Source organism: Sphaerodactylus townsendi, linkage group LG02 (genome assembly GCF_021028975.2).
Source record: "Sphaerodactylus townsendi isolate TG3544 linkage group LG02, MPM_Stown_v2.3, whole genome shotgun sequence".
NCBI classification, from domain to species: Eukaryota; Metazoa; Chordata; class Lepidosauria; order Squamata; family Sphaerodactylidae; genus Sphaerodactylus; species Sphaerodactylus townsendi.
In genome coordinates this window covers 602,921-627,721 of record NC_059426.1, presented here as the reverse complement: position 1 = coordinate 627,721, position 24,801 = coordinate 602,921, and the positions used below count along the sequence as shown (strand labels likewise).

General features: G+C 44.8%; 1 protein-coding gene across 3 annotated transcripts in view; it reads right to left on the bottom strand.

Moving 5' to 3' along the window:
• Positions 1 to 609: 609 nt before the first annotated feature.
• The window catches only part of MYL1 (myosin light chain 1), a 39,805-nt gene continuing 15,613 nt past the window's right edge, over positions 610 to 24,801 (bottom strand). The window contains exons 1-7 of one of the 3 annotated variants that reach the window (XM_048485183.1): positions 18,851 to 18,978; positions 17,960 to 17,984; positions 12,393 to 12,536; positions 10,427 to 10,600; positions 8,408 to 8,485; positions 2,241 to 2,297; positions 610 to 987 (exon numbers count right to left, since the gene is read on the bottom strand). In XM_048485183.1, the coding sequence (XP_048341140.1) occupies positions 2,269 to 2,297; positions 8,408 to 8,485; positions 10,427 to 10,600; positions 12,393 to 12,536; positions 17,960 to 17,984; positions 18,851 to 18,853 (453 nt within the window). In that variant the 5' untranslated portion in view covers positions 18,854 to 18,978 and the 3' untranslated portion in view covers positions 610 to 987; positions 2,241 to 2,268. Of the gene's footprint in view, positions 988 to 2,240; positions 2,298 to 8,330; positions 8,486 to 10,426; positions 10,601 to 12,392; positions 12,537 to 17,692; positions 17,721 to 17,959; positions 17,985 to 18,850; positions 18,979 to 24,801 lie in introns of those variants that run through there. The other 2 variants (XM_048485182.1, XM_048485181.1) reach the window with 2 other exon arrangements.

Genomic DNA, 24,801 nt, shown 5'->3' with positions numbered 1-24,801 from the left:
TCATTAACTGCGTACAACGAGGAATTTATAGCTAGAACAAAGTGATTCCTGGCTTCCTTCTCTGAAGACATTCAGTAAGAATTGGACATCTGCCATTGCAAAATTTGCAAATTTAAATCCCCACTCCAATTTGGATTTGTCAGGAGCTGAAGGTATAACAGCTGCATGGCAAAACCCTTGATTGCCTTAATGGACTGCTGAAGGACTAACTACAGTAACCTGTTAGCAGTCAGCCAAAGGGAATGACTAAGCATGATTGCATCAGCTATATATATGAGTCATGTGACCTTTGACTGTACTAGCCATAGGCTAATTAATGTATCATAGTGTATATAAGTAAGCTAATTCAGTTAAGCATGTTCCTTGCTGGGGACAGGACCTAAGCCGAAGGCTCTGTCCGTTTAAACTGTATATATTGTATCAATGCCAATACATCCTTTCTTTGAGTGAACTCCCTGGCTCCAGTGGTTATTGCCGCACTCTGTGTATGCTCAGTTGCGCCTACGCTGTCAACTCGTGTCAGGATTAAGCAAAACTGATCCCTAGAGGGCAGCCCCCTTTTTTTCACAAAACTTTATTTTATGGAATATAGTATACAAAGAAAATACATTCAGACTTCAATTATGGTTTAATTTGGATTTGATCAGGTTAGTGTACAACCTTTCACTGACCACAGAGATTTATTCTGTTATGCTCTTTCCCCCCACCTGGAACGTCACGTTGGTTTCATGGTGAACAAAACACAGAAGAAAGGCTATTGGGCTGGACAGCTGTGGCAAAGTAGTTTTTCCCACTTGGCTCAACAAGTGTTTTAGCTGTGAGGTGTAAAAATGTTGAGATTTGATAGATGTCTCGCATGGATGGCTTTAATGGGGGGCATGGTTTGGAGGCAGATAATACAGTCTCTTTTAGATTCCAGAATGATGGAAGTGGATTGAGTCGAAGAGTCATAGATCCAAGAATATCAAGTTATCTTCTCATCTTACTCTGTCAAAAGCAAAAATAAATCTTGTAATTTATGATGGCAGGGTTTTTTAAAAATTATTTTTACTGGCAAACTGATTCAACCGGTGTCCTCAGTCTCCATTTGCAAACCAGAGAAATATCATTCAAGTTAGGTTTCTGAGGTTAACAGGTAAAGCTTAGCTCAGATTTTGATTCACTGCATGAATGCAGGCCTCTAAACCACACACACTCCTGAATTTTATGCTGGATTATTGGCCATAAGAGTGAAATGATATTTTGTTTCTGGGTGTTTGAAGAAGCACCTGAGGAAAGGCAGCCTGACATATTCCATTCCTGTCTGATCTCTAAAGCTGAGAAAGCTTGGATGGGAGACCACCAAAGAATTCTCTGCAGAGGAAGCCAGTGGCAAACTACTATGGAACCCCCTTGCTGGGGCTGCCATAAGTCATTTACAACTGGGTGGCACTCCCCTATATAACAGCCACATAAATGGAATTATGAATCAGCGTTGATTCACTATTGCAGCCAAGGACACAATCCGTTATGTGCTTTAAAATGCCACTGAATTCAAAGTCAGAAAGCAAGCTGAGCGAAACTTTTAAAGGTTTTAGTTTTTTAATCCTTTTTATTTATTTTGTCAATATTGTAAGCAGCCTTCAGCTGCATGGAGATAAAGGTGGCTAAGAAATATTTTAAATCAGTCAATAAATAAGTGCTTTCTTTCCCCATTTGCTATCAGCAGTATCGATGAACTAGGCTTTACTTTTGCTGAATTGTGCCTCGTTTGTTGGCTTGCATGTGGAAAGTGTCATCAAGTTACAACCAGCTTATAGCAACCCCAGCAAGGGGTTGGCGGCAATATTAAACAACTGGAACTAATACAGTCAAAGTTTCTCCGTAGTCTGTTGGGAATCCCAAATTGTGTGAACTACTCGGCCTTGTGCCTGGAAACCGGTATGAATTACATGGAAACCAGAGTATTGCTAAAAACAATTAAGTATTGGATACATTTCAAGGCACAGCCCGGCAATCTCACCTGGGACCTGCTCTCTGATTTTCAACAGTCAAAATGGAATAAATTAATTAAGTCTGAGCTTGTCTGCAATTAAACTGCTGTCCTAAAGGAGACATACTCTTATTGTGGGGCAGAGCACAAAGGGGTAATTGGCCAAAGACAGATGGACACCACGATCACTCTATGCTGTTGAAAGGTCAGCAGGCTGATAAAAGTTGTTAATTTGAAGAGCCAAAGAAATGCCTCTCAAAGAACTTACCGAACTGTGTGTATCATAAGAAGTCCATTTAGACAGACATGATGTGCCTCACAAATGCTGTGGAATAACACATGGTTGATATAGTGTTAAAGTGGATTTAAAAAGTTCTCAGATATATCACAATGATTCTTTACTCCCTATTGCAGTAAAATTTGCTTCATTGATTGATTGATTGATTGATTGATTCATTCATTCATTCATTCATTCATTCGATTTAATATCCCACCCTCCCTGGGCGAGGCTGGCTCAGGGCACCTCGCACACAATTAAAAAGTCATAAAAATAATTTACATAATAAATAGTTACTTGAACCTAAAACAAATTTACAGATGATGACTAAAATCTCACAGGACTCTCAGTAGCCCCCAGTGGGAACATCCACCCCATCCTTCTCCCCAGTGGGGACCCAACGCCCTTCAGATAATTCTCCTCTCCTCTATTTTACCTTAGAGACAGAGAGAGCTGGTTGCAGAACCGTAGCATTCACCTTTCATTTTCGTCACACCCCATTGGATTGGTTTCAGAAGGCAGCCATGTTGGTCTGCCCAAGAACCGCTAGTTGTCTGTCCAGTAGCACCTTAGAGACCCACACGATTTTCAGTGTTTGAGAGTCAAAGCTCCTCAGTCAAAGACTGTTGGCTGCAAATCTGTGAAGGTGCTACTGGACTCAAATCTACCCACTTACTAAATAGTCTATACTAAGAATAAATCCACTGTCAAGACAAGATGGAGTAAGAAGATATGTAGTAGCACCTTAGAGACCCACAAGATTTTCTGTGTTTGAGAGTCAAAGCTCCTGAACAGCGGAGTAGCGCCAAGGGGCGTGGGGAGGGTGTCATGCAACGGGGGCGTGTCAGTGCAGGGATGTGGCTGGGGCGTGGCAGGGCACAGGGTGCATGCATGCCCCGGGCACAGTTTCCCCTCGCTACAGCTCGGCTCCTGAGTCAAAGAGTGGAAGCTGAAAATCTCTCAAGGAGCTCCTGCATTCAAATCTACCCACTGATTAAGTAGTTTATACCAGTGAGATAGTACTAAGAATAAATTGTCAAGTCAAGATGAAACGTGTAACATGAAGAATGGCACTTTCAATTTCTTTCTCTTATTTTGCTCCTCCTTCTATTTGATCTTGGACCCAGTTCTCAGAGGCTGAAAATGGGATGACTAACTGAGCTGAGTTCTAAGGTAAAAGGGGTCTGGGAAGAGCTTGGTAATTCCCCGGCTCTCCTTCCCTCATGCCATTGTTTTGCTTTCCTTCCATCTCAAAATCCCTTCACTCGGAGTTCTTTAGGGCAAATCCCATGCTCTTCCAGACCTGGTCTGTTTCCTTAGTATGCCTTCCCCTTCAATGGCCCTTTTGAGCCCCAGGCGACCTTTCTCCTGTGCAACTCACAGGAATCTCAGTTTGACGAGTGCTTGCTGCTTCTCAGCTGAAGGGTGGATTGCCATTAATGGGTTGGTACAACTAGCTGAAGCAGGGATCCCTAACGCCTGCCAGCACAGTTTCTGGTCCCCACCAGGTATTTTTAGAAAATGGGTGGTACCCGGTGGGGGTCCTCACCCAGTGGGGCTTTTGAGTGACCACTCGAGATCTGAAGGCAGGGCAGATTAAAATAACTGCGGTTTCAGCTGCAGCTGCCACCACAATGTAGGTTTTATTCTCTCTCTCTCTCTCTCTCTCTTCTTTCCCAGTTTTTTTTAGTTACCACGCTTCTCCCCAGCACTTTGTCTTTCTTCGTGTGTGTGGTTCCACCTCCTGTGGCAACAGTTTGGAGTTGGCTGTGCCTTCTATGGTAGCCATTTTAGGGTTGTGCCCATGTATGAAGAAATTGTCTTTACCTGTTGAACTGATTCTTGTGAACTGAAGGGTGGTAACTTAGTAAAGTTCTTATTTAAGTGAATGACAGCTGAGAGTGGTAACCAGCAGCTAGTTGGCTGAGCATTTGGGAAAAAAATGTCAGAACAGATGGGAGAGGCAAGGGAGGGTCCTTTCAACCGAGTCTGTTTTCCTCCCTTGCTTGATGTCTTGTTTAAGACATGGTTTGATTCTGTTATAATTGGCATGTTCCTTTTAATTGTTTTCATTGTTATCCTTTTGCTGGATGAAGAAGTTGATGTATCTCGTCGAATAAACTTTGGGCTACTTCAAGGACGTGGTGTTTGTATGTGCGACGTTCCAGAAAGTGGACCCAATAGGGAAGTGGGGAGCCATTCCCGCTCAACAAAGGGAACTGTCTTTCTCCCGAAGTCTGAGAGTGAGCAGGCAGAGCAGCAGCCGGGGGCAGCCAGTTCATACAGCCCTCCAACCTGTGCCCAAATTTCAAAGGTGCCCAGAGTCTCTAAAAGGTTGAGGCCCCCTGCCTTAATGCTCACAAACACCAGGTATTGATAGGAACCTCACCAGGCCTTTGTGGAAGACTATTACGCTGCTTCCAGAGGAAGGCACATCCGGGGTCTTTCCACTGTAGTCAGCATCTACATGGGGCTGAAGCGTGTCTCATATTTGTTTATTCACATGTTTACTCACTTTTGCTTCCATCAATGCACCACTCAGAGGATGCTCAGACTAATTCCATGGCCAGGAACCTGATTGGATTTGCTATTAAGCATAACAGGTTGTGGCTTAATGGTTTAAAATGCTATGATTCTTCCAATAATTTTACGTTTGTCAGTACAATGTTATAGACTATTGTTTAATGTCACCAAAACTAAGAATGTTAGTACAGTCCTTTAAGATAGGTGACTTTTTATTAGGGGATCATCTCTCACTTAATCTTGTTTTCCACCAGTAAGATGTGGTGGATGCTTCTGTAAATACGTCTAACGAGTATTTACCTGGGCTCTTTTGGACACCCCAATTGGCCTCCACTACCAATGAGCTAATCAATTCCTATAACTTAGGTAACCTCTCAAGTGCCGTTTTCAGTACCGATTCTTCTCTTGAGGCAATTGGCAATTTTGAACTACTAATTAAGTATATCACAGACTTTCTTTTGAGTTCTGTCAAACAGAAACCCTCCCACAGTAATAGGGGTGCCCCTTGGTTTGATAAAGAGTGTCTAGAATTGAACAAACAAATTTGTGTACTTTACCAACAATATAAGAGGTTTAGAAATCCTGTGTTACGTAACCAATTAGTTCAATACAAAGATACCCTTTATTCCTTAATGCAGGAGAAACAGGGCCAGTTTGCACAGTCCCAATGGGATCGCCTCTACCGAGCTGTAATTTCTAACAATTCCAGACAGATTTGGGCCATGACAAACAAACTAGACTGTACTAAACTAGGGGCGACCACTTCTATTCCACCTGAGGTTTGGACTGATTACTTTGCGAAGCTGTTTCAAAAGGATGAGGTCAGTAACACCTGTCAATTCTCTCCATCATTAGATATCTCTAAATGGCCTCCTGTCACAACTCAGGAAATCATGGACCTAATAACTGAATTGAAACCTCGTAAAGCCTCTGGTCTGGACATAATATCTCCAGAGTTACTGAGGTCGCATATAGAGTGGTGGGCACCTCTTTTGGCTAATATATTCACCCAAATCAATGACTCAGGTCATATTCCTAAATCTTGGTTATCTGCAGTCATTGTACCCATCTACAAAAAAGGTGACCCATTGGATCCTGCCAACTTTCGCCCAATTAGTTATTGGTAAAATATATGCAAAGACACTCTTACCTAAACTGCAGGCCTGGATAACTCAACAGAATGTTATTGGCCCTGAGCAAATAGGCTTTACGAGGGGGAAATCAACGTTAGACCAGGCTATGCTTCTCTTGCATCTTGCCAATAAATATTCCAGAAGCCCAAGAAGCAAACTTTATGCTGCCTTCATTGATCTGAAGGTAGCTTTTGACATAGTTTCTAGAGAGCATTTGTGGACCAAACTGGCTACACAAGGAATAGATAATAAACTCCTTTATTTAATAAGGCAAATCTAAAATGGTGCAAACTGTAGAGTAAAGTGTCTCATTCCAACTTACAAAAGGTCTCATTCCAACTTACAAAAGTGTGAGGCAAGGTTTTGTATTAGCACCAACCCTTTTCAATCTTTTTTTGAGCGATCTACCTTTAGCTTTAGTGGGAATTAACAGCCATGCCCCTAAATTAGGCACAAGGCACATCCCAATTATTTTATATGCTGATGACACTATTCTTTTATCTCATTCAAAAATTGGACTGAGGCGACTGCTGAACAAATGCAGGGAGTATTGTATAGATAATGGATTAGCTATTAACTATCAAAAGTCCAAGATTTTGGTCTTTGCTAAACATTATAAAAAACATAACTGGGCGATTAACAATGTGCCAGTGGAGCAGGTTAAACGATATAAATATCTTGGATTTTTTTTTCTTACAACCTTTCCTGGTTACCCCACAAAAAAACTGCTATTGCAGCTGCTACCAACAGTTACTCTGCTATTGCACGCTTTTTCTATGGAAAAGGCCACTCCCTTGTTCCAGCAGCATTAAAAAAATTTTAATGCAAAGACAGAAGCACAGCTATTATATGGAATTCCCATTTGGCTACATGCAGTTGACGACTCTCTGAATATGGTTTAATCCAAAATTTTCCGTAAAATTATGGGCCTACCGAACTGTGTACCCTATGCGGCCCTTTGCTTAGAACTGGGTCAAAATTCATTAGTTTATAGGGCCTGGTCGAGAGCTTTCAAATTCTGGCTTTGCCTACATTTTTCACACAATGAGCTGGTTCACCTACTCTTATCTGACACCCAGGCTAATCCATGGTTTTCTCTAGTAGAGAGAAAGATCGAATCACTTGGCATACCTCTCGACTCTCTTTCCCTTTTATCCAGTTTAGAATCCTATAATTTACTGAGACAAAAAATTTTGGAAAGAGAATGGATCAATTTAACCAGGGCTGCTAGGAAAACTTGTTCACCCCTACATCTCCCTACCTGTATCCCTACCTGTATCTTTTAACTAATCCTAATCAGAGAAGAGCCTTTACACTTGCTCGCTTTAATGTCTTTCCCTCTGCTTTATTGCGTGGTAGATTCAACAAATTAGAAATGAGCAAAAGGGCGTGCTCTTCTAACGAACAACAAATTGAAACATTGATACATCAATTGTTCTGCTGCCCTAAATCCGCAAATATTAGATTAAAATATTCTAATATGTTTTCTCTGATTCCTGATGAAATGGATGCTCCATGCAGAGCAGACTCCTTTTTTTACTGGATAATTCTGATCTCACAACTTATGAAATGGTAGCGAATTTTTAATTGGAAGTGATGTATAACCAGTAGCCTACACTTATGCCATATATTTTGTATTTGAAAACTGCTTTTATTATATCATATCATATTTTTGATATGATGTTATTTCGTTTGTTTTATGCCAAATGAAGGCTAAAGAAAGAAAAAGAATATGTGTTTGCATTCCGGAAACAGTTAGGACTGTCATTGTTTAGCCCACATTCAAGTCACACGCTTTGCAAGCTTGATATTTTTTTATGGCACAGACTGTGGCGCTCAGGATCTGAGCCTGCTGGGGCTTCTGCAGGGGCTGGTCTCATGACTCCTGGCTTCCCCATGGGGTGCCTGGCCACTCAGGTGCAACCGTTCGGGCCCTGCACTCCTGTTCCTGGGAGAGGGGGAGGGATGATATTTGTTCCTACTGAAGGCCCAAACTGAGACTTCTGACTCCAGGGGGTCGTTGGCTGAGTGGCAGAGCATCTGCTTGCCACGCAGAAGGTCCCAGGTTCAATCCTTGGCGTCTTCAGCTAAGAGGCTCAGGTGGCAGGTGATGCGGAAGGCCTCAGACTGTGGCCCTGGTGAGCGGCTGCCAGTCTGAGGAGCAGAAAAGGCTGGCATGGATGGACCAAGGGTCTCATTCACATCAGGCGGCTTCATGTGTTCAGCTTCACCCCCACCCCCCACCCACTGCTGATATTCTTGGAGAACCCACAGGGCCCATTTTCAGGAGCAGGGCAGAGGGGAGAAAGTTGCCATTTATGGAAGTCAGCTGTCCTTACACTGCAGAGGATCCAGGCCACGGACGGCATTTGGTCCCCAGATGTCATCTTTGTAATGCGAGATGCGCCACAGGGGGACAGGGAGCTTTGCCATGAAGAGATCACAGGACACCAGTGAGGCGTCTGAAGTGGAGCAGTTTTCTGCTTGGGCAGAGGCACTTACCCTCATAATTGATGCAGCCGTTGGAGTCTTCCTGCCCTTTCAACAGTTCTTCTACATCTTCTTCCCTCATCTTCTCACCTACATTGCAGAGAGACACGGGTTACCCTCCCCTCACAGGCTGCAGTAAAAGTGCATCTGTCTTGTCACTTTCACCCTGAAATGATTTCACAGATTTCTCCACTAATGTCCTGTAAACACCTTGGAGCAGTTGAGTTGCCTGCCTGGCACTGAAATAGGCCCAAAATAAAACATGGGTGACTCCAAGAGCCACTAATGTACTCTGTCTGGGAACACTTCACATTAATCCAAGAACCCCGAAGCTTTAATTAAGCCCGTAGTGGCAAACTGTTCTCTTGTTGTGGATATTCTGTTATATAATAGGCTAGCTGTGGTGGCAATGACACCCAGTCAATTGTCACGCACAGCTCACTTCCAGCCAATCGCCATGCACAAGCAGCTTGGGGGCGGGGCTTACACAAAAGGGGTACAAAACAACTAAAACAAAATAGTGCCATGTGGCAGCTACTCTCTCACACGCTCACTAGTAAGGACATAAAGAGCTTTGCTAGATTGGACCAGTGAGGGTCCCTTTAGTCCAGCATTCCGTCTCACCTTTGTTGGATAGAGACTGAGGCCCTGCTAAAAACATCAGAAAAGCCCTGCTGGATCAGACCAGTTGTTCATTCAGTCCAGCATTCAGTCTCACACAGTGACCAACCAGTTCCTCTGGATGTCCAATAGTAGGGCATAGAGTAGGATTGCCAGCAGTGGGTTGGGAAATACTTGCAGATTTTGGGGGATCTGATCTGAATAGTCTGGAGATCAATTGTGATACCTGGAGATCTCCAGGCCCCACCTGGAGATTGGTGTAACTTCAGCATACAGGCCAAGGTCTTGCTATGATAACCTAAATAACGGCCATGCTGGATCAGACCAGTGATCCATGTAATACAACATCTCATCTTACACAGTGGTCAACCAATTCCTGTGAAGATCCAACAGGGGTGTAACAAGGCAAACTGTAGCCCTGGGCAAAACCATAGTGGGATGCCCCCCCTCCCCCATGGGTGGCCACTCCACTACAACCAATTTTTTTTTTGCACCAGGACATTGGTGCCTGCAGGGGGTGCATTTTTAGACATATCAGCACCAAGATTTCAGGGGAGCTAATAGGAGATGGGGGGGGGGGGGGGGGGGGGGGGGGGAGCACATTTCTGAAGGCACAGTCTCAAAACATTCATGGTCTCATCGGGAGACTGCCCTAATGATACCTTCCAGGTTTGGTGCAGTTTGGTTCAGGGGGGCCAAAGTTATGGACCCTCAAAACTGTAGCCCCCATCTCCTATTAGCTCCCATTGGAAACAATGGGGGATGGCGGTACCCCCTTTGGGAGTCCATAACTTGGACTCCCTGAACCAAACCTCACCAAACTTGGGGGGTAGTATAAGGACAGTCTCCTGATGATACGCTGAAATTTTGGTGCCGCTAGCCTAAAACTGCGCCCCCTGCAGGCCAAAAATGGAAAACCACTAAAAATACCCCCAAACGAACCCTGCATTTTGATGCCCCCCTCAAGGTGGTGCCCTGGGCAGCTGCCCACCTTGCCCAATGGACATTATACCCCTGAGATCCAACAACAGGGCATAGAGGCTGAGGCCTTCCCCTGAGGCCTTCCCCCTCCTGGCACTAGTATTCAGAAGTTCTGCTTCTGAGTGGGGAGGTTCCATTTAATCACCAAGGCTAGCAGCCACTAATAGACCTCTCCCCCGTAAAACTATCCAATCTCCTTTTAAAACCATCCATGGCTGTGGCCATCACTTCATCCTCTGACTCTTATATATGGGCTGTTGTTGGTTTTTGTCGGTTTTAATTTTACTATGTTTGAGTGTGAGGAGATTGTGAAGGCCGATGGCCCAGACAATAAAATTATTACTACTACTAACAAGTAAACTCTTCTCTCTTTGTTATAAAACCAGTGTCTGAAATCTAGGTATTTCTTTAGATTCTCTGACATCTTACCCAGGGTGGCCAGTACGTGGCGGAGCTCAGCACCCATCACAGTCCCATTGCCCTCCTTGTCGAAGACACGCAGACCCTCAACGAAGTCTTCAAAGCCCCCCTGGTCCTTGTTGTTGGCAGCTGCCTGAAGCATCGGCAGGAACTCGTCGAAGCCAATTTTCTTAGCATTCATCTCTGTCACAGTGTAATAAAAATCTTTATTGTCCCACATTTACGCTGTTTTAAGGAATGCTTCTTTCAAAGTTCCATGCTGTAATTTTGACTAGACTCCTTATCACAACTGCGTTGCCTTCTTACTCTGAAACTGCCTGCTTGTGCAACACATTAGGATAAAAATATTATGGGAATAGAGACAGGAGAAAACCGAAATCGGACTAGCACTGTACAGAGATGATGCGGAGTTATTTTGGAAGATCTGGGTCAGACACTCCCTAAATGCATAGATCTCATTGCTTAATTTGGATACCTTTCCGGATATAAAAATTAACTGGTAGAAATCCACAGCAATGCCAATCAGAGATATTCCTGTAAGTCTGTGAGCATCACGCTGGCCCTTCAACGCAGAGATGCAAAGGATGTGGTTTCATTAAACGTTTGTGAAGAGCTGTTTTGTCATGGGGCTTTTAAGGCATGAGACGTTCAGAGGTGGCTGGCCATTGCCTGCCTCCACATAGCAATCCTGGACTTCCTTGAGGGCTTCCCATCCAAGGATTAACCAGGGCCAAGGCCCCCTGAAGGCATGGGCACGATGGGGCCCACAAGTATAGGGGCTCCCTGCGCTGTGTCTGTTGTGGCTTGCTGTCAAAGACTAAACTAAACTATAAGTATTTGTTATTGGACGATGCACATTTAGTATGTGTTTTACTGAAGATGACGAACAATATTAATCTTAATTTTTATAGCAAGTGGACATTAGCATTCACTTCTGATTTAGTATCACAGTCAGCTCTGCAACCACACGGGCATGCATGTGTATGTGTCTCATGAACTACACAATGCAAAAGTGTACATGTTAATGTCACTTCAACTCACTTGACAGTAAATAGCAAAGATATTTATTTGTCATTGGTCATTAGAAATTGAGAGCCGCATCCAAAGGGGGTGTGTGAAACCACCAGTGGAAGCAGTGTAGGCTTCTGCCAGCGAGAACACCCGGGGCACTTACGCCAGCAGGCAGCATGCGGGCACCATCGCCCTCCCCCAGGGCTGGAGTGTGGCTCTGGAAGTTGTGCCAGCATCACAGGGTCATTGCTGTGGAGTAGCGAGGGTGGGCTGGGGTGTGGCCAGGGGAGGAACCAACATTAGTTGGCTTCCTCCCAGACAGTTGATGGTAAGTCCCAACTTATAGTATCCCAGCCAGTGATATAAGGTGGGTGTGGAACAATGGGGTCTTCTAGGCAGCAGCACCAGCAGCAGCACCAAACGGCAGGGCAGGGCAGGGCAGGGCAGGGCAGGGCAGGGCAGGGCAGGGCAGGGCAGGGCAGGGCAGGGCAGGGCAGGGCAGGGCAGCCGTGGCGCTTGTGGATGGGGTTGTGCATCTGAGATGAATCTTGTACAATCCTTCTTGCTTCCTGATACAAACCCATAGAACTAAGCTGGGGGGGGGGGGGGGCAATTTCACAGACACCAAACAACATATACCCACAACAAAGTTAGTATTTGTGGATCTAAGGAAAATACAGGTACTAAAATTCTCTAATTTTGTACCGTATGATGTATTTCCCATCTTTTTTATACTCAATCGGAAGCACGTCCTACTTCCTTTCCTTCCTCCCAGGTAAGTGAGCCCGGGGTTCTCAGCAGCAGATCTGCAGATAATCTCAGACTTATTTATTATGTGGCTTTATCAAATGACAACTTCTTCAGTCAGCCCTGAAGACAAATCTTCACCAGACCCACACAAAGGCAATTTTGGAATAAACGACAGGAGGATGTCAGGGAGATAAGATTGCGGCAGCTGCCTCACCCTCGTTGCTGGGGTCCCCCAGGATTTTCTTGACTTCAGCGTTGGTGGGGTTCTGTCCCAGGGCACGGATGACATCTCCGACCTGGCTGAGAGTGATCTTGCTTTCACCGGTTCTATCGAAGAGGAGGAAGGCCTCCTTGAAGTCTGCAAGAAGGGAATGCCAGAGTTACCAAAGCCAAACAGCTTCCCCGTATTCATATTTGTTTTGGTGTGTCCAGACCCTTTGCAATCAAGATTTTGACCCATAGTTTCAAACAAACCTGTGTTAGACTCCTCTACCTTCTTCAACCCCAAAAAACCATCACCATCTCTTGGTGAAGGAAAGTGCCACCCAGTTGGAGCTGCCCTATGGTGACTCCAAAGGAATTTCTGAGGCAAGAGACGTTCCGAGGTGGTTTGCCATTACCTGCCTCCGTGTTGTGACTATGGACTTTCTTAGTTGTCTACCATCCAAGTTCTAACCAGGGCCAACCCTGCTTTGCTTCAAGGATTTGATGATATCAGACTCACCTGAGTGATCCAGGTCAGGACATCAACATTGTTTAGCTGAACCGTATTTAGGGAGGATCCAAAAGAATCCCCCCACCTTTTTTAAAAAAAATAAAGTAAATGTGATATGTAAGTGTTACAATTTCACATGTAAGACTTAAGCTATATTAGGGGTCGGTAACCTTTAACACCCATAGAGCCACTTGGACCCGTTTTCCATGGAAAAGAAAACACTTGGAGCCGCAAATACTTTTTGACATTTAAAATGAGCCTTGAGGCTCCATCCTCCCCCTGCCCCCGCAGTTAGGGGGGGCCCGTGGGCGGGCGGGCGACAGCCATGGAACAAAGGTAACGTAGCCCCGAGGAAGAGTTTCTCTACCTCTGTGGCCGGCGGGCTCCTCGGCAGAGGCCGGAGCTGTTTTGCAGGGGCGATGTGAGGGAGGCGGCAGTAGAAGTTTGTTGTTTTTCTCCTTGTTGAGGCTGCAGCGGGACACTCAGGTATCCCCCTCCCCTCCGGATCCGAAGCCTCCGGCTCTCCAGAGGGAGGGGAGGAGGAGGAGGAGGAGGAAAGGCGGGGATGAGGCCTGGAGCCACCTACGAGGGCCGAAGGGAAGGGAGGAAGGCTCCCCTCGTCGCACCCCGCCCCGATCCCTCACCTTTTCAGCCGCTAACCAGCCACGTGGAGCCGCAGTACAAGGACAAAAGAGCTGCATGCGGCTCTGGAGCTGCAGGTTGCAGACCTCTGAGCTACATGCTCAGTAGTTCAGTTATTCCTTTTTGTGATAAGAGACTTAACATTTTCTGTCCAGGGTATTCAGTCTGTGTGCAACAGTTCAGAAAACACCATTATATGTAGCTCCCATGTGGGGTCGTCTCCATCATATTAAAACTTCCCACCACGTAGGTGAAATGGCTCATAATTTAGTATTTGATGGGGCCTAGTCTGGACTAACTTCAACGGCTCCTACGCCATTCCCCCGCCCCCGAAGCCACATGGCAGTTCCTCAAACTATGAAGTTGTGCCATGTATGTAAAACTTTCCTATCTTAGGACAGACACGGGATTCTGTGATCCCAAATGTTCAGCCATGAGGCTGTGTTCCATTTTCCTTAGGAGAGCATGAAGCGGTGCTATTCTTGGCGTGCCCTGCAGCCTTCCTTATACTGCCTGCAGGAGCGTCTCTGCTCTCCTCAGAATTGCTGCGTTGGGCGTGTGGTTGCCAGAGTGGTAATTCAATCTGCCTATTAATCTCCTCACGATCTGAAACACTGAGGCCTGCAGCCCGCGAGAAATGTAGGCTGCGAGTCCTCTCCCCTTACAGCTCATAAAAACTGAGCCCGTCGAGTCAGCGATTTCCCCAGGGGCTGCAAACGCCCCCCCCCCCGGCTGTTGTGGGAGGCTTCCACGCCGGATTCAACTGGTTCTGGTGGGTTTTCCGGGCAGACCGGCTCATTCACACCCTGGAAAACCTTTCTCCCCCCTCCACTTTTTAAATTGGTCTTTGTTTCAAACTGGCTTCTCTCTGTAACCTCTTCACACACCTGCCCAGGGGACACACTCAGCCGGCTTGAAGGGAAACTTTGGGGCGCTTGATGGGGCGCACTCGGGCCAGTTTGAGCCGACAAAGGGCTACTGAGATTTTTTTTAAATTTTATTTTGCTGCTGTGGACTAACATTGCTACACCTCTGGAAATTAAAAAAAATCCTATTACAGCTATACTCTTTTTCACACAAAAAATGACAGTAATTATGTATATTAATCTACCATTTCCTGGATCTTCTTTGTAGAAGAGCACTCTATTTTACTGCAAAGAAGATCCAGAAAATGGCGGATTAATATACACATTTACTGTCACCTTTTTGTGGAAAAGAGTATAACCCATCGAATATCCACTGTCAGAGAAGCAAAGTTTTGAAATGCCCGTGTTTTAGCCTCTTATGGGAAGGGGATGTTAATGTGACTTCAATAAATAAATAAATGAACTGGAGGGAAATAGATTGCCACATGTTCCCAAGAAGAAGACCCCCCTTTTCTCAACCATAAGGCACCTCAAAGTGGCTGACAAACTCCTTCCCTTCCTCTCCCCACAACAGACACCTGGCGAGGGAGGTGGGGCTGAGAGAGTTCTGAGAGAACTTTGACTAGCCCAAGATCACCCAGCAGCTTTCGTGTGCATGATCAAGGAATCGAACCCGGTTCTCCAGATCAGAGTCTGCCGCTCTTAACTATTACACCATATGGCTCAACTGTCAGTTCTTGTATATATGTAACTGCTATTGCATGTCAATTATTCTTCAGCATTTTCTCCTGTCCCTCAGACTTCTTTTTGATCACTGTACCATTTATTCAGTCTCACAACAGGTGGATGTGGCTGAAATAGTTTCCCCCGAGGCCAGGAGCGAGGCTTCTCCGCTGCCCATGAAGCTGCTGCAACGGGTGCCGTTTTCCTTTGGGATTCCAATGCTAGTGCAGCTGCTTTTGCATTAGCTGGGGCTGGGGGCAGAGGGTTAAAAATTCTGCCACAAACGGCCTCCCCCAGGATACTCTAAGTCACAACTTCTCAAACTTTTTGAAGTGGGGCTATTTCTAAACTTCCCCTAACTTCCTAATACCGTTTACAAATACTCCCCCCACAAAAGCAAGAAGTCATGTAAGTTATTCACATTTCATCTCAGAACTTCCTCTCCCAGCTGACCCTGTTCACACCACTGACCCAGCTGAGAGAAAATCACAACCCACTCTGGGGGTCCTGAACTAGTGTGGAAACGACTGTTGTAAGCATTTGGGGGGGGGGGCTTTGGCAGGCTGATTCACCCCCCAACCAGCACCTGCTTTCCCCCTTTACTAACACTCAGTTGCTCACAACATCTTGCCTTCTTTCAGCCCTCACCACTCTGGTTTATTTTAGCATTTGTTTTCCAATTCTGGATTGATTTACAGGCATCTGTTGATTTGCGCAGCCCTGGGGAATGACCCAATTGTGTAGGAGCCCTGCCTTGTTATATGGGCTGCTAGTATCATTCCCCACAGGTGCCAGTCACAGCTTCACAACAGTGGTCCCTCCAGGGCTGAACTGGGGCATAAGGTTCTTATTTCACTATAGATACTGGTTTTCTGCATTTTCTACATCAGTCTGTGTCTCCTAGCTCTAATCAAGCTGATTACAATTTGCATTGTACCTCTGCATCCTGGGTCCTTTCTATGCAACATCCCTTCCAACTTCTTGGTGCTACTGGACTCAAAACGAGCTATTAGATACAGTCATTCCAAATTACTGTCCATGTACAGCCAAGACTGGAGTTCTCTTCTGATTTCCTGGGCAGAGTTACTGTTAGAGGGCAGTACTAACAAACAGCATCCAATTCTGAAATCAGACCAGCTGTCTCTTCCCCACCCCTCAAGTCTACTTTCTCCCCTTTTTTTGTTTCTCTATATAAGAAATGAACTATTTACAGCCACAGGATATTTTTCTATTAAAGAATTTCCATACAGTTCGTACAGCTTCGCCTATCATGTTTGGTGTTACTGGCAGATTCTTTACCAGAAAGTCAGTTTCAAATGGCTCCTTCAAAGAAATGACCGTGATTTCAAATCTAACTTCAGTTTCTTTTGCCCATGACGATGGGACTTTTAGGAAACAGGTCAATGTAGATTGTCCATTCAGTAACAGATTCAGGTAATGCACAAAGCCAGTATCTGCATTCACAAGATCCAGGTCTTATGGAATCAGGGAATCGTTCCAACACACTGACTATTCCTTGATTTTTCTTTGCGGCAGAGTAGAGAATGTTACTATTCAGCGGCTGTGAGCGCTGGCAGTCCCCATGTATCTAATGTGAAAAATATTCTCTCCCTTTTTAGACCTGCCCCACTGAATGCTGCTGGTCACATCTTGGTGACTGTCAGCATTCACTGAATCTACGATCTTTAGACATGTACATAATTTGCTTGGAGTGTTATCAACTGCCACATTTCAGCCATTCGGCATAGCATAACTGGCTCTGAATCATAAGTGATTTCTTTGCCAGAGAAGTGGCTCATCTATGACCTTGTAGGTAGATTGCAAACCTACCCACGGTTGGTTTTTGGCTTTTTGGTAACTTTATTTTGCATGTTCCCCCTTGAGTGGAGCACCCATTCTGTCCTGTGATGCCACTCCCAAAGCAGAGTTATACCTTCAGACCCCCATTGGCTTCAATAGACGAAGGCTATAACTCAAGATGACTCTATTAGAATCCTACTACTGATCAAGAATAGTTTTGTATTAACGTAACCAATTCAAATAAAATGTAATCACAATGACTTTTGTCTTTTAGAGCAACAGGGATGAGGAGGTTGTCTTTATTAGCAATTTTATTGGGGGGGGGTAGAATTACTACCTGAATTATATAAAAATAAATAAAAATAAATGAGTTAAAGCTTGATTTTCTCTGGGATGCTTCCTGACTGCAGTGGCATTTATGTACTCACTGGACAGTCCAAATCCTTCATCTACTTATAGGCATCTCTTAAACAAAATAAAAAATCTCTGCTTCCATCTTCAAGTTAACCCTCTGCTCACCACACCCCCTGCTTTCTGACACTGCCTGAAACAAGACAACACTCCGTGTGATCTTTGGTTTCCCGTGCTCAGTTTCACACTTGAACAGCCAAGGAAACGCCTTGGCACTCTGCTCTTTGGCTGGAACAAGCCTATCTAGCTCAGTTTGAGTAAATGAAATTTTACAGTTTACACCAGTGGGCATATTCCAAGGGTGTTGTGTATGAAAACACCTTTGGGTGTGCTTACTGGTTAATCCATAACACTCACCATCCTGTTGTTCCCTGGAGAACTCAATCTGCGAAAGAGAAATTAATCACAAAAAACCCCTTTTTAAAAAGAGACTTGTCTTTTAAGACTTCTGCCCAAAACACAAAATTGGATCAGCCAACCTCCTGTTTTCCTCAAGAGTTGTTAAGAGGCCATCAGACGCCAATTGGATGATTCCTACTCGAACTAATGAGCAGCTGCAATGGATAGACTTTGCAGTGAATAATACATTTAATGCACACAGAGTAGAATTTGTATTTCACTCACCAGCAATCTGATCAGCGCTGAAAGACTGCAGTGGGCAAAAGAGAGAAAGAAAGCAACTAGTATTGTTGACAGAAATGCATTGACAGAAACAAGTGGTCTGTACCATACAGCTGATGCCTGTCTACTGGAGTTATAAGGAACACAAATATACCCGTTAGTTCTTAGTATACTACTGACCATTAAATGTGGCACTTGTTAACAATTGACGTGTGCTATTAAATATTTTGAATGGTTATGGAAAGAAGTACAGTGAAAACTGCAATCTAATGGATCGAATACCTTTTTTTTGAAGACACTATATTTTGTCACAAATAGAATCTTAAGATTATTGGAAACATCACTGCATGCAATCAGCATATTTACAGGAATTAGTACATCCAGGAACAAGATTTGAGTCCAGTAGCAACTTAAAGGTACAAGCTTTCAAATGTTAAAACTGCCTTCATAGAATATATTTAAAGGGCTCCTGGTTTTCAAATCTTGCTCCTCTACTTGCTCCACGCTGACAGAGCTACCCACTTGAAACTACATTTAAGCACCAATTCTTTATTGCAAAAAGTGTTCTTTTTATTTCCAGTGTCTTGTGCATTAAATATATTTAAGTGCACAAATATTTTCGTAAATATAACCTACTACTAACTACTGGTCAATACACTATGGAAAATGTGCAAGCCACTCCCCACACTATTTTAGTCGGCTTCCCATTTACCCTTAAAGATCAGCCACCACAGACCCAGACGTCCACCCCTCCCTTGGTAGGACACGGCGCTGCACAGAGCACTGGTTTTCTGACCATCTTCACCAACACAAGGCAGCCAGGAGCCACCAGCGCCCCGTCCCCCTCCCACCACTGGCTGGCTCTGCAGCACTGGAATGGTCTTGTGAACCCACCATGATTCAGAGCGTTGGAAGGGAAGAGGAGCAGCAGCGAGGCGGGCGGGCGGAATTGGCCACGAGCTGTCAGAGTCCTCGAGCGTGGTCCTGACTTTCTGGCCTGCCGCCTTCTTATTTAAGCAGAGGCCGTGACGTTGGGTGGAGGATTAAGTGTCAGCCAGGTGGCCCCTCCCCCTTTGGAGAGTTTTTTAGCTTTCTTAGGGCAAAGGGGGAGAGGGATCCGTTTCGTGATGGACTGCTTTGAAGGGGCTATTTTTAGGAGGCCAAAGAGAGGCAGGGAATGGGCCGCTGCTTCCCTTCACTTGAATCCCGTCAGCACTTTTAGGCCTGCAGCATAAAGATGGAATATTCCTTATCTAGTTCTCCTGACTTCTGTTTTAAGGAGATGACTGTTCACGACTCTCCGGTCAGCTCTGCAGACAGTGCAGGGCCACAGGGTTCAGTGAAAATTTCACGTTGGCTTGACATTTCTGGCACTGAAAGAGAACGGCGCTTGCCAGCCAGCTGACTTTTCACATCCTTGCATTCGGCCAGATCAGTCTGTTCGCCCGTGAACTGGAGACAAAATTCCTTAATTTCATTATTTGGTCTCCAGCGTGTCAAATCTATTTTAAAAATACAATGGCTTGGCGAAACTGGTTTGGGGGCTGCAATCTTGCTCTTGGCCCTACACTGCAGTCCCACTGAAGACAAAGGATCTGAGCACATGCTGTTAGGGAGGACTGCCCACTCAGACTTGCAGCAGAATCCCTTTCCCTGTGCCCTCCTACTGTGCGTTTCCTCACAATGTGCAAAGGAAGCCTTTTTATGTGGATCAAAGGGGGTGCCAAGCTGAAGGGGGTGTCTGGTGATCTCACCAATCTTCAGGCTGCAGATATCGGCTCCTCTGGAGAAAATGGCTGCATTATTATTATTATTATTTATTTGATTTGATAGACCGCTCTATCCCTGAAGGGTCTATGCCGTTATCACTCACCTCTGCAAGCCCATCCTCCCCAGAAGTCACACTCGAATCTGCAGAATCTCCCAACCCAGGGTTGGCAGCCCGAGCGATCCGGGGGCAGGGGGTGACTTTAACTCTGTTCACACATTACACTGAACAGCCTGCTTGGGAACAGTCTACTGAAGCCAGTTGGGGCTCACTGATGAGCTCAGGCTACACCACGCAGCCTTCCCTCCTGACAGATACATGACTGGATCACAATAGTTCTTTACAATGTTTATAAGGTCCCGCCACAGACATCTTTAGCTGTCCTGAGGCTAAAAATTGCCACCCTTTTGTTTATTTATTTATTTACTAACTTACTTACTTACTTAGAGAAGAAGAAGAAGAAGAAGAAGAAGAAGAAGAAGAAGAAGGAGAGGAGGAGGAGGAGGAGGAGCAGTTTGGATCTACATCCCCACCTTTCCACCTTTCTCTCCTGTAGGAGGGGCTTACAATCTCCTTGTCTGTGCTCACTCACAACAAACACTCTGTGAGGTGGGTGGAGCTGAGAGAGCTCCGAGAAGCTGTGACTAGCCCAAGGTCACCCAGCTGGCATGTGCTGGAGTGCACAAGCTAATCTGGTTCACCAGATAAGCCTCCACAGCTTAAGCGGCAGAGCAGGGAATCAAACCTGGTTCCTCCAGATTAGAATGCACCTGCTCTTAACCACTACGGCATTGCTGCTACTTACTTACTTACTTACTTACTTACTTACTTACTTACTTACTTACTTTATTTACAGCCCACCTTTCCCAGTGAGATTTAGAATGGATTACAACAATATCAAACCCCTGTATTGATTGGGTGGTTGGGAATCTATTTGGCAGGAAAAAATGAAGATCAGGGAACATATTACACTTAGTGGAAGGATTGGGAAGCCCCTCCCCCCTGCATTTTGATCATTTTGAGGGTCCGTATAACAGAATTATTCAAGAGGGTTTTCTTATAAAGTGTAATGTAATAAAGTGTAATATAAACCTTCTGTTCAGAATAAATTTTTCCTACAACGATTGATTGCTGCCTGAGATGACAATTCTTCGGTTCCCAGTCCCCTGCGTTATTTTGTTTTGTTAAGGATCTTTGCTGTTAGATTGAATTGTTTTATATAAGGCATCACTGTTCCCTAGGGTGATTGTTTTGCTGCCTTAGATTGTTCTGCTGTTTTTGCTTGCGTGTTGTATTTCTATTTCCAGACCACTGCATTGTTTTGTTTTGTTAAGACTCTTCACTGTTAGGCTGACTTGCTGTATCACATTTTGTAATTTGCTTGCTAGTTGACTGAATTATTCTTCTCATATTTATAGTCCACCTTGAGTCACGATGAGAAATGCTATTAATGAAGCTGATAATAGCAACCCTCCCGGGCCGCTAGCAGAGTGCCTCTTAGTCACTGACTATGAGATAGCATTGCCAGCTCCAGGTTGGGAAATTCCGGGAGTGTTAGGGTTGGGGCCTGGGGCTCCAAAATCTCCAGGAGATCTGTGTTCTGTAGTCTGGAGATCTTCAGGCCCTACCTGGTGGTTGATAACCCTAGCTATGGGTGGGAGAAGCTGAGTCAGATCAGATCTGGATGGGACTTTTGAGAACCCTACGTATGCAATCTGGACTTCCATGATGTGTGTGTGTGCGCACGCATGTGCGTGTGATGTTAATGTTCTGCAAATACGGCTATTAAACAACACAAAAGGAGAAGTATTTGGGAATGGGAGGGGAGATTATACTTGTGGGTCCGAAAGCCAAACAAATCAGCTGTAAGACCTTTTGATTTTATTTTTATTTATTTTCTGCAGTGGAGGCCACGTGCATCATGGAGATGGCTCTGTTGTAAACAAAGCAGATGACAAAGAAGTCTGCCTTGCTAACATCAAAGCTTTCAAGATTGATTTTCAACCCTGGAGCGACCACCTGCCCCTCTCAATGTGCTTTGACAGGGGGAAGCCACGCTCAACTATGCGTTCTCCACCCTCTTTAGCCACTCCAAAAATTATGTGGAACGATCGGTCTAGAACCAAGGCAATTGCACTGTTTTCAGGGCCCACCTTACTTGAAACGAGATCAAAACTATTAGGAATGTCTCCATCTGAAGAATTCATCAGCAAATTTGAGATACTCTCTCAAGAGATTGTTGAGAACCTAGCTACCAGCCCCGAAGATCTTTCCTCTTTTAGAGTGAATAAGGCAGACAAGTGTTTTACAATAGACTGTAGACTTCTCAAAAGGCAAATGAGACAGATCTTCCCCAATTTCAGAAGCAGCAATCTCCCCTGCCTGCCCAAAAACTATTTTATTTTGAAACAAAACTTAATGCAAGCTCTCCAAGCAAATCAGAAAAAAGTCATCGAATCCAAATGGAAACCCTTGATGCGCTCTTACTATCTCGCACCAAGATTGGTCTATCTCACCTCTTACACAAATGCAGTGAATATTGTAATAACAACCTGCTGTTAATTAACCCTCTCAAATCTAAGATCATGGTCTTTTCAAGTACCTTCAAGATTTCTAAATGGCACTTAGATAATGACTCTATTGAACAGGTTAAGTTCTTCAAATGTTTGGGCATTAATTTCCATCACAAATCTAGTTGGGTCAAACATAGGGAAACGGCTGCCAAGAGCTGTCAAATCACCTCTGCTGCCATTGAAAGGCTTTTCTTTACTAAGGGTGGCAGATTTATTCCAGCCACTTTAAGGGTATTTAATGCCAAGGTGTCCCAACAACTTCTCTATGAGGTTTCCCTATGGATTGAAGCCTGGCATATATCCTTGGAGCGAATACAATCTAAATTTTTATATAAGCTTTTCAGGGTCCCCCATTGCGTACCCTACGCTGCCCTCTGCCTCAGGGCAGGACTAACCCTTTTGGAAACAAAAGCATGGTGGGCCACCTTTAAATTTTAGATTTGGTTATGTTTCTTTAATAAACCTAATAGTCTCACGAACTTCAATCTTCTACCTGGTGGGCCCATATCAAATCAAAGATTTCCTCCCTGGGTCTTTCTTGGGACCAGCTCCTTATGCTTTCTCCTAGCGAGATACGACATTGTATCAAGGTACGGCTATTCGATCAGGAACACCAACATCTAGTTAGTAAAGCAAGGAGCTTGTTCTCCCCCCTCCATTTTAGCATCATGCCCGGGAAATGCAGGACAGCCGCATACTTAAACATGTTGTCTGACCCTAAGCTGAGGTGGCTGTTTACCAGAGCGAGAACCAACAGGTTTCCACTAATCTCTTCCCCAGAGAGATTCACGGTACCTTCACAGCAAAAGCGTACCTGTGAATACTGTCAAACCTCTGAGGAGTCATTGGAGCATATTTTATTAATCTGTCAAAGATTTAACAATTTTAGACCAAACCTGTTCTTAGGGGATCCCCTCCTGGTCCACCCAAGCCTTTTTAATCTTAAACTGAACTATCTCCTGAATACAGAGAATCCTAAGCAACTGGACATAGTGGCCAAATTCTTGCTCACTATTACGAAATAATTGCCTGGGTTCCTCTTTCTCTCTGAAGTATGCACTTCAGAGTACCTGTTTTATCTTGTTAAGCTGTATTTGGATTACTTAGTTCTGCTACGTTTTAATGCCGAATAAAGGTCTTTGAACTTTGACTTTGACCAAGAAGTCCCTGTACTTCTGCACAACTCAACGGCTGCCCCCAGTTCAGCTGCGTGATGTTATATCCTCCCTGGTGTGGTGGTGTACTAACTGGTCTGAAAAAAAGTGTCTTGTCCTTTTAAGAGAGGCGTCGTGGGATGTCAGTTACTCAGTCATGTTACTTATCTCCCAGCTATGACAAGCTTCCTAAGGAGGAGCAGCAGTGGCCTAGTGGTTAGGAGCAGGAACTGGGTTTGATTCCCTGCTCTGCTGCCTGAGCCGTGGAGGCTTATCTGGGGAATTCAGATGAGCCTGTATATTTCAACACGCCAGCTGGGTGACCTTGGGCTAGTCACAGTTCTTCGGAGCTCTCTCAGCCCCACCTACCTCACAGGGTGCTTGTTGTGAGGGGGAGGGGAAAGGAGCTTGTAAGCCACCTTGAGTCTCCTTACAGGAGAGAAAGGGGGGAATATAAATCCAACTCTTCTTCTTCTTCTTCTCTCAATTTTTTCATATCAAGACTCAGCTAAAGCAGAGCTTGTTGGCAACCCTAAAGGACTTCAAGGCTGGAAATTGGAAGTCCCACTGAATGCAATGGGATTTACTTCTGAGTAAACCTGCATGACATTGTGCTGTGAGATTCACTTTTAAACTGAGCTTTACCGCCTTTGAAGCATGGAAAAAGAAGATGTGTGTATTGATACACACCTGTTCCTAGAAGGGGTGTGTGGCTCATATTAGCTCTGAACTGGATATCATTCTTGAACTCTGTGGAAAAACAGTACTGGATGAAAAGGAAGCTCTGGACTGGATGGCCGAGCCCGCTCCAGCTTGTTGGATGTTGGAAGCTAAGCAGGGTCAGTTCTGGTCAGTACTTGCATGGAAGACCACCAAGGAAGTCCAAGGTTGCTACGCAGAGGCAGGAAATGGCAAACCAACTGTGAACATCTCTTCGTTTGAAACCCCTCTGGGGTCACCATAAGTTGACTGTGATTTAGTGGCAATTGCCTTATTATGCCTTGAACCATAAGGGGGAAAGGAAGGCATCAATATTTAATGGAATAAATAACTGTTAAGGGTTTCTGCAACCTACCCAGGGAAAATGAGGCAAAACGCTAAACCTCTGTCCCTTATGCTGAGTATAGGATGTTGCCAAGACATTGACTGATGATTGATTAATTGGTTGGTTGGTTGGTTGGTTGGTTGGCTGGCTGGTTGGTTGGCTGGCTGGTTGGTTGGTTGGTTGGTTGGTTGGTTGGTTGCTCCTCAAGGCTGCCCTTCCCCAACAGAGCTCAGGGTGGCTTACAAGGAAGAATAATAACACTAGAAACAATTGACATTATAAAAGTTCATAAAATCTGGTAAAAT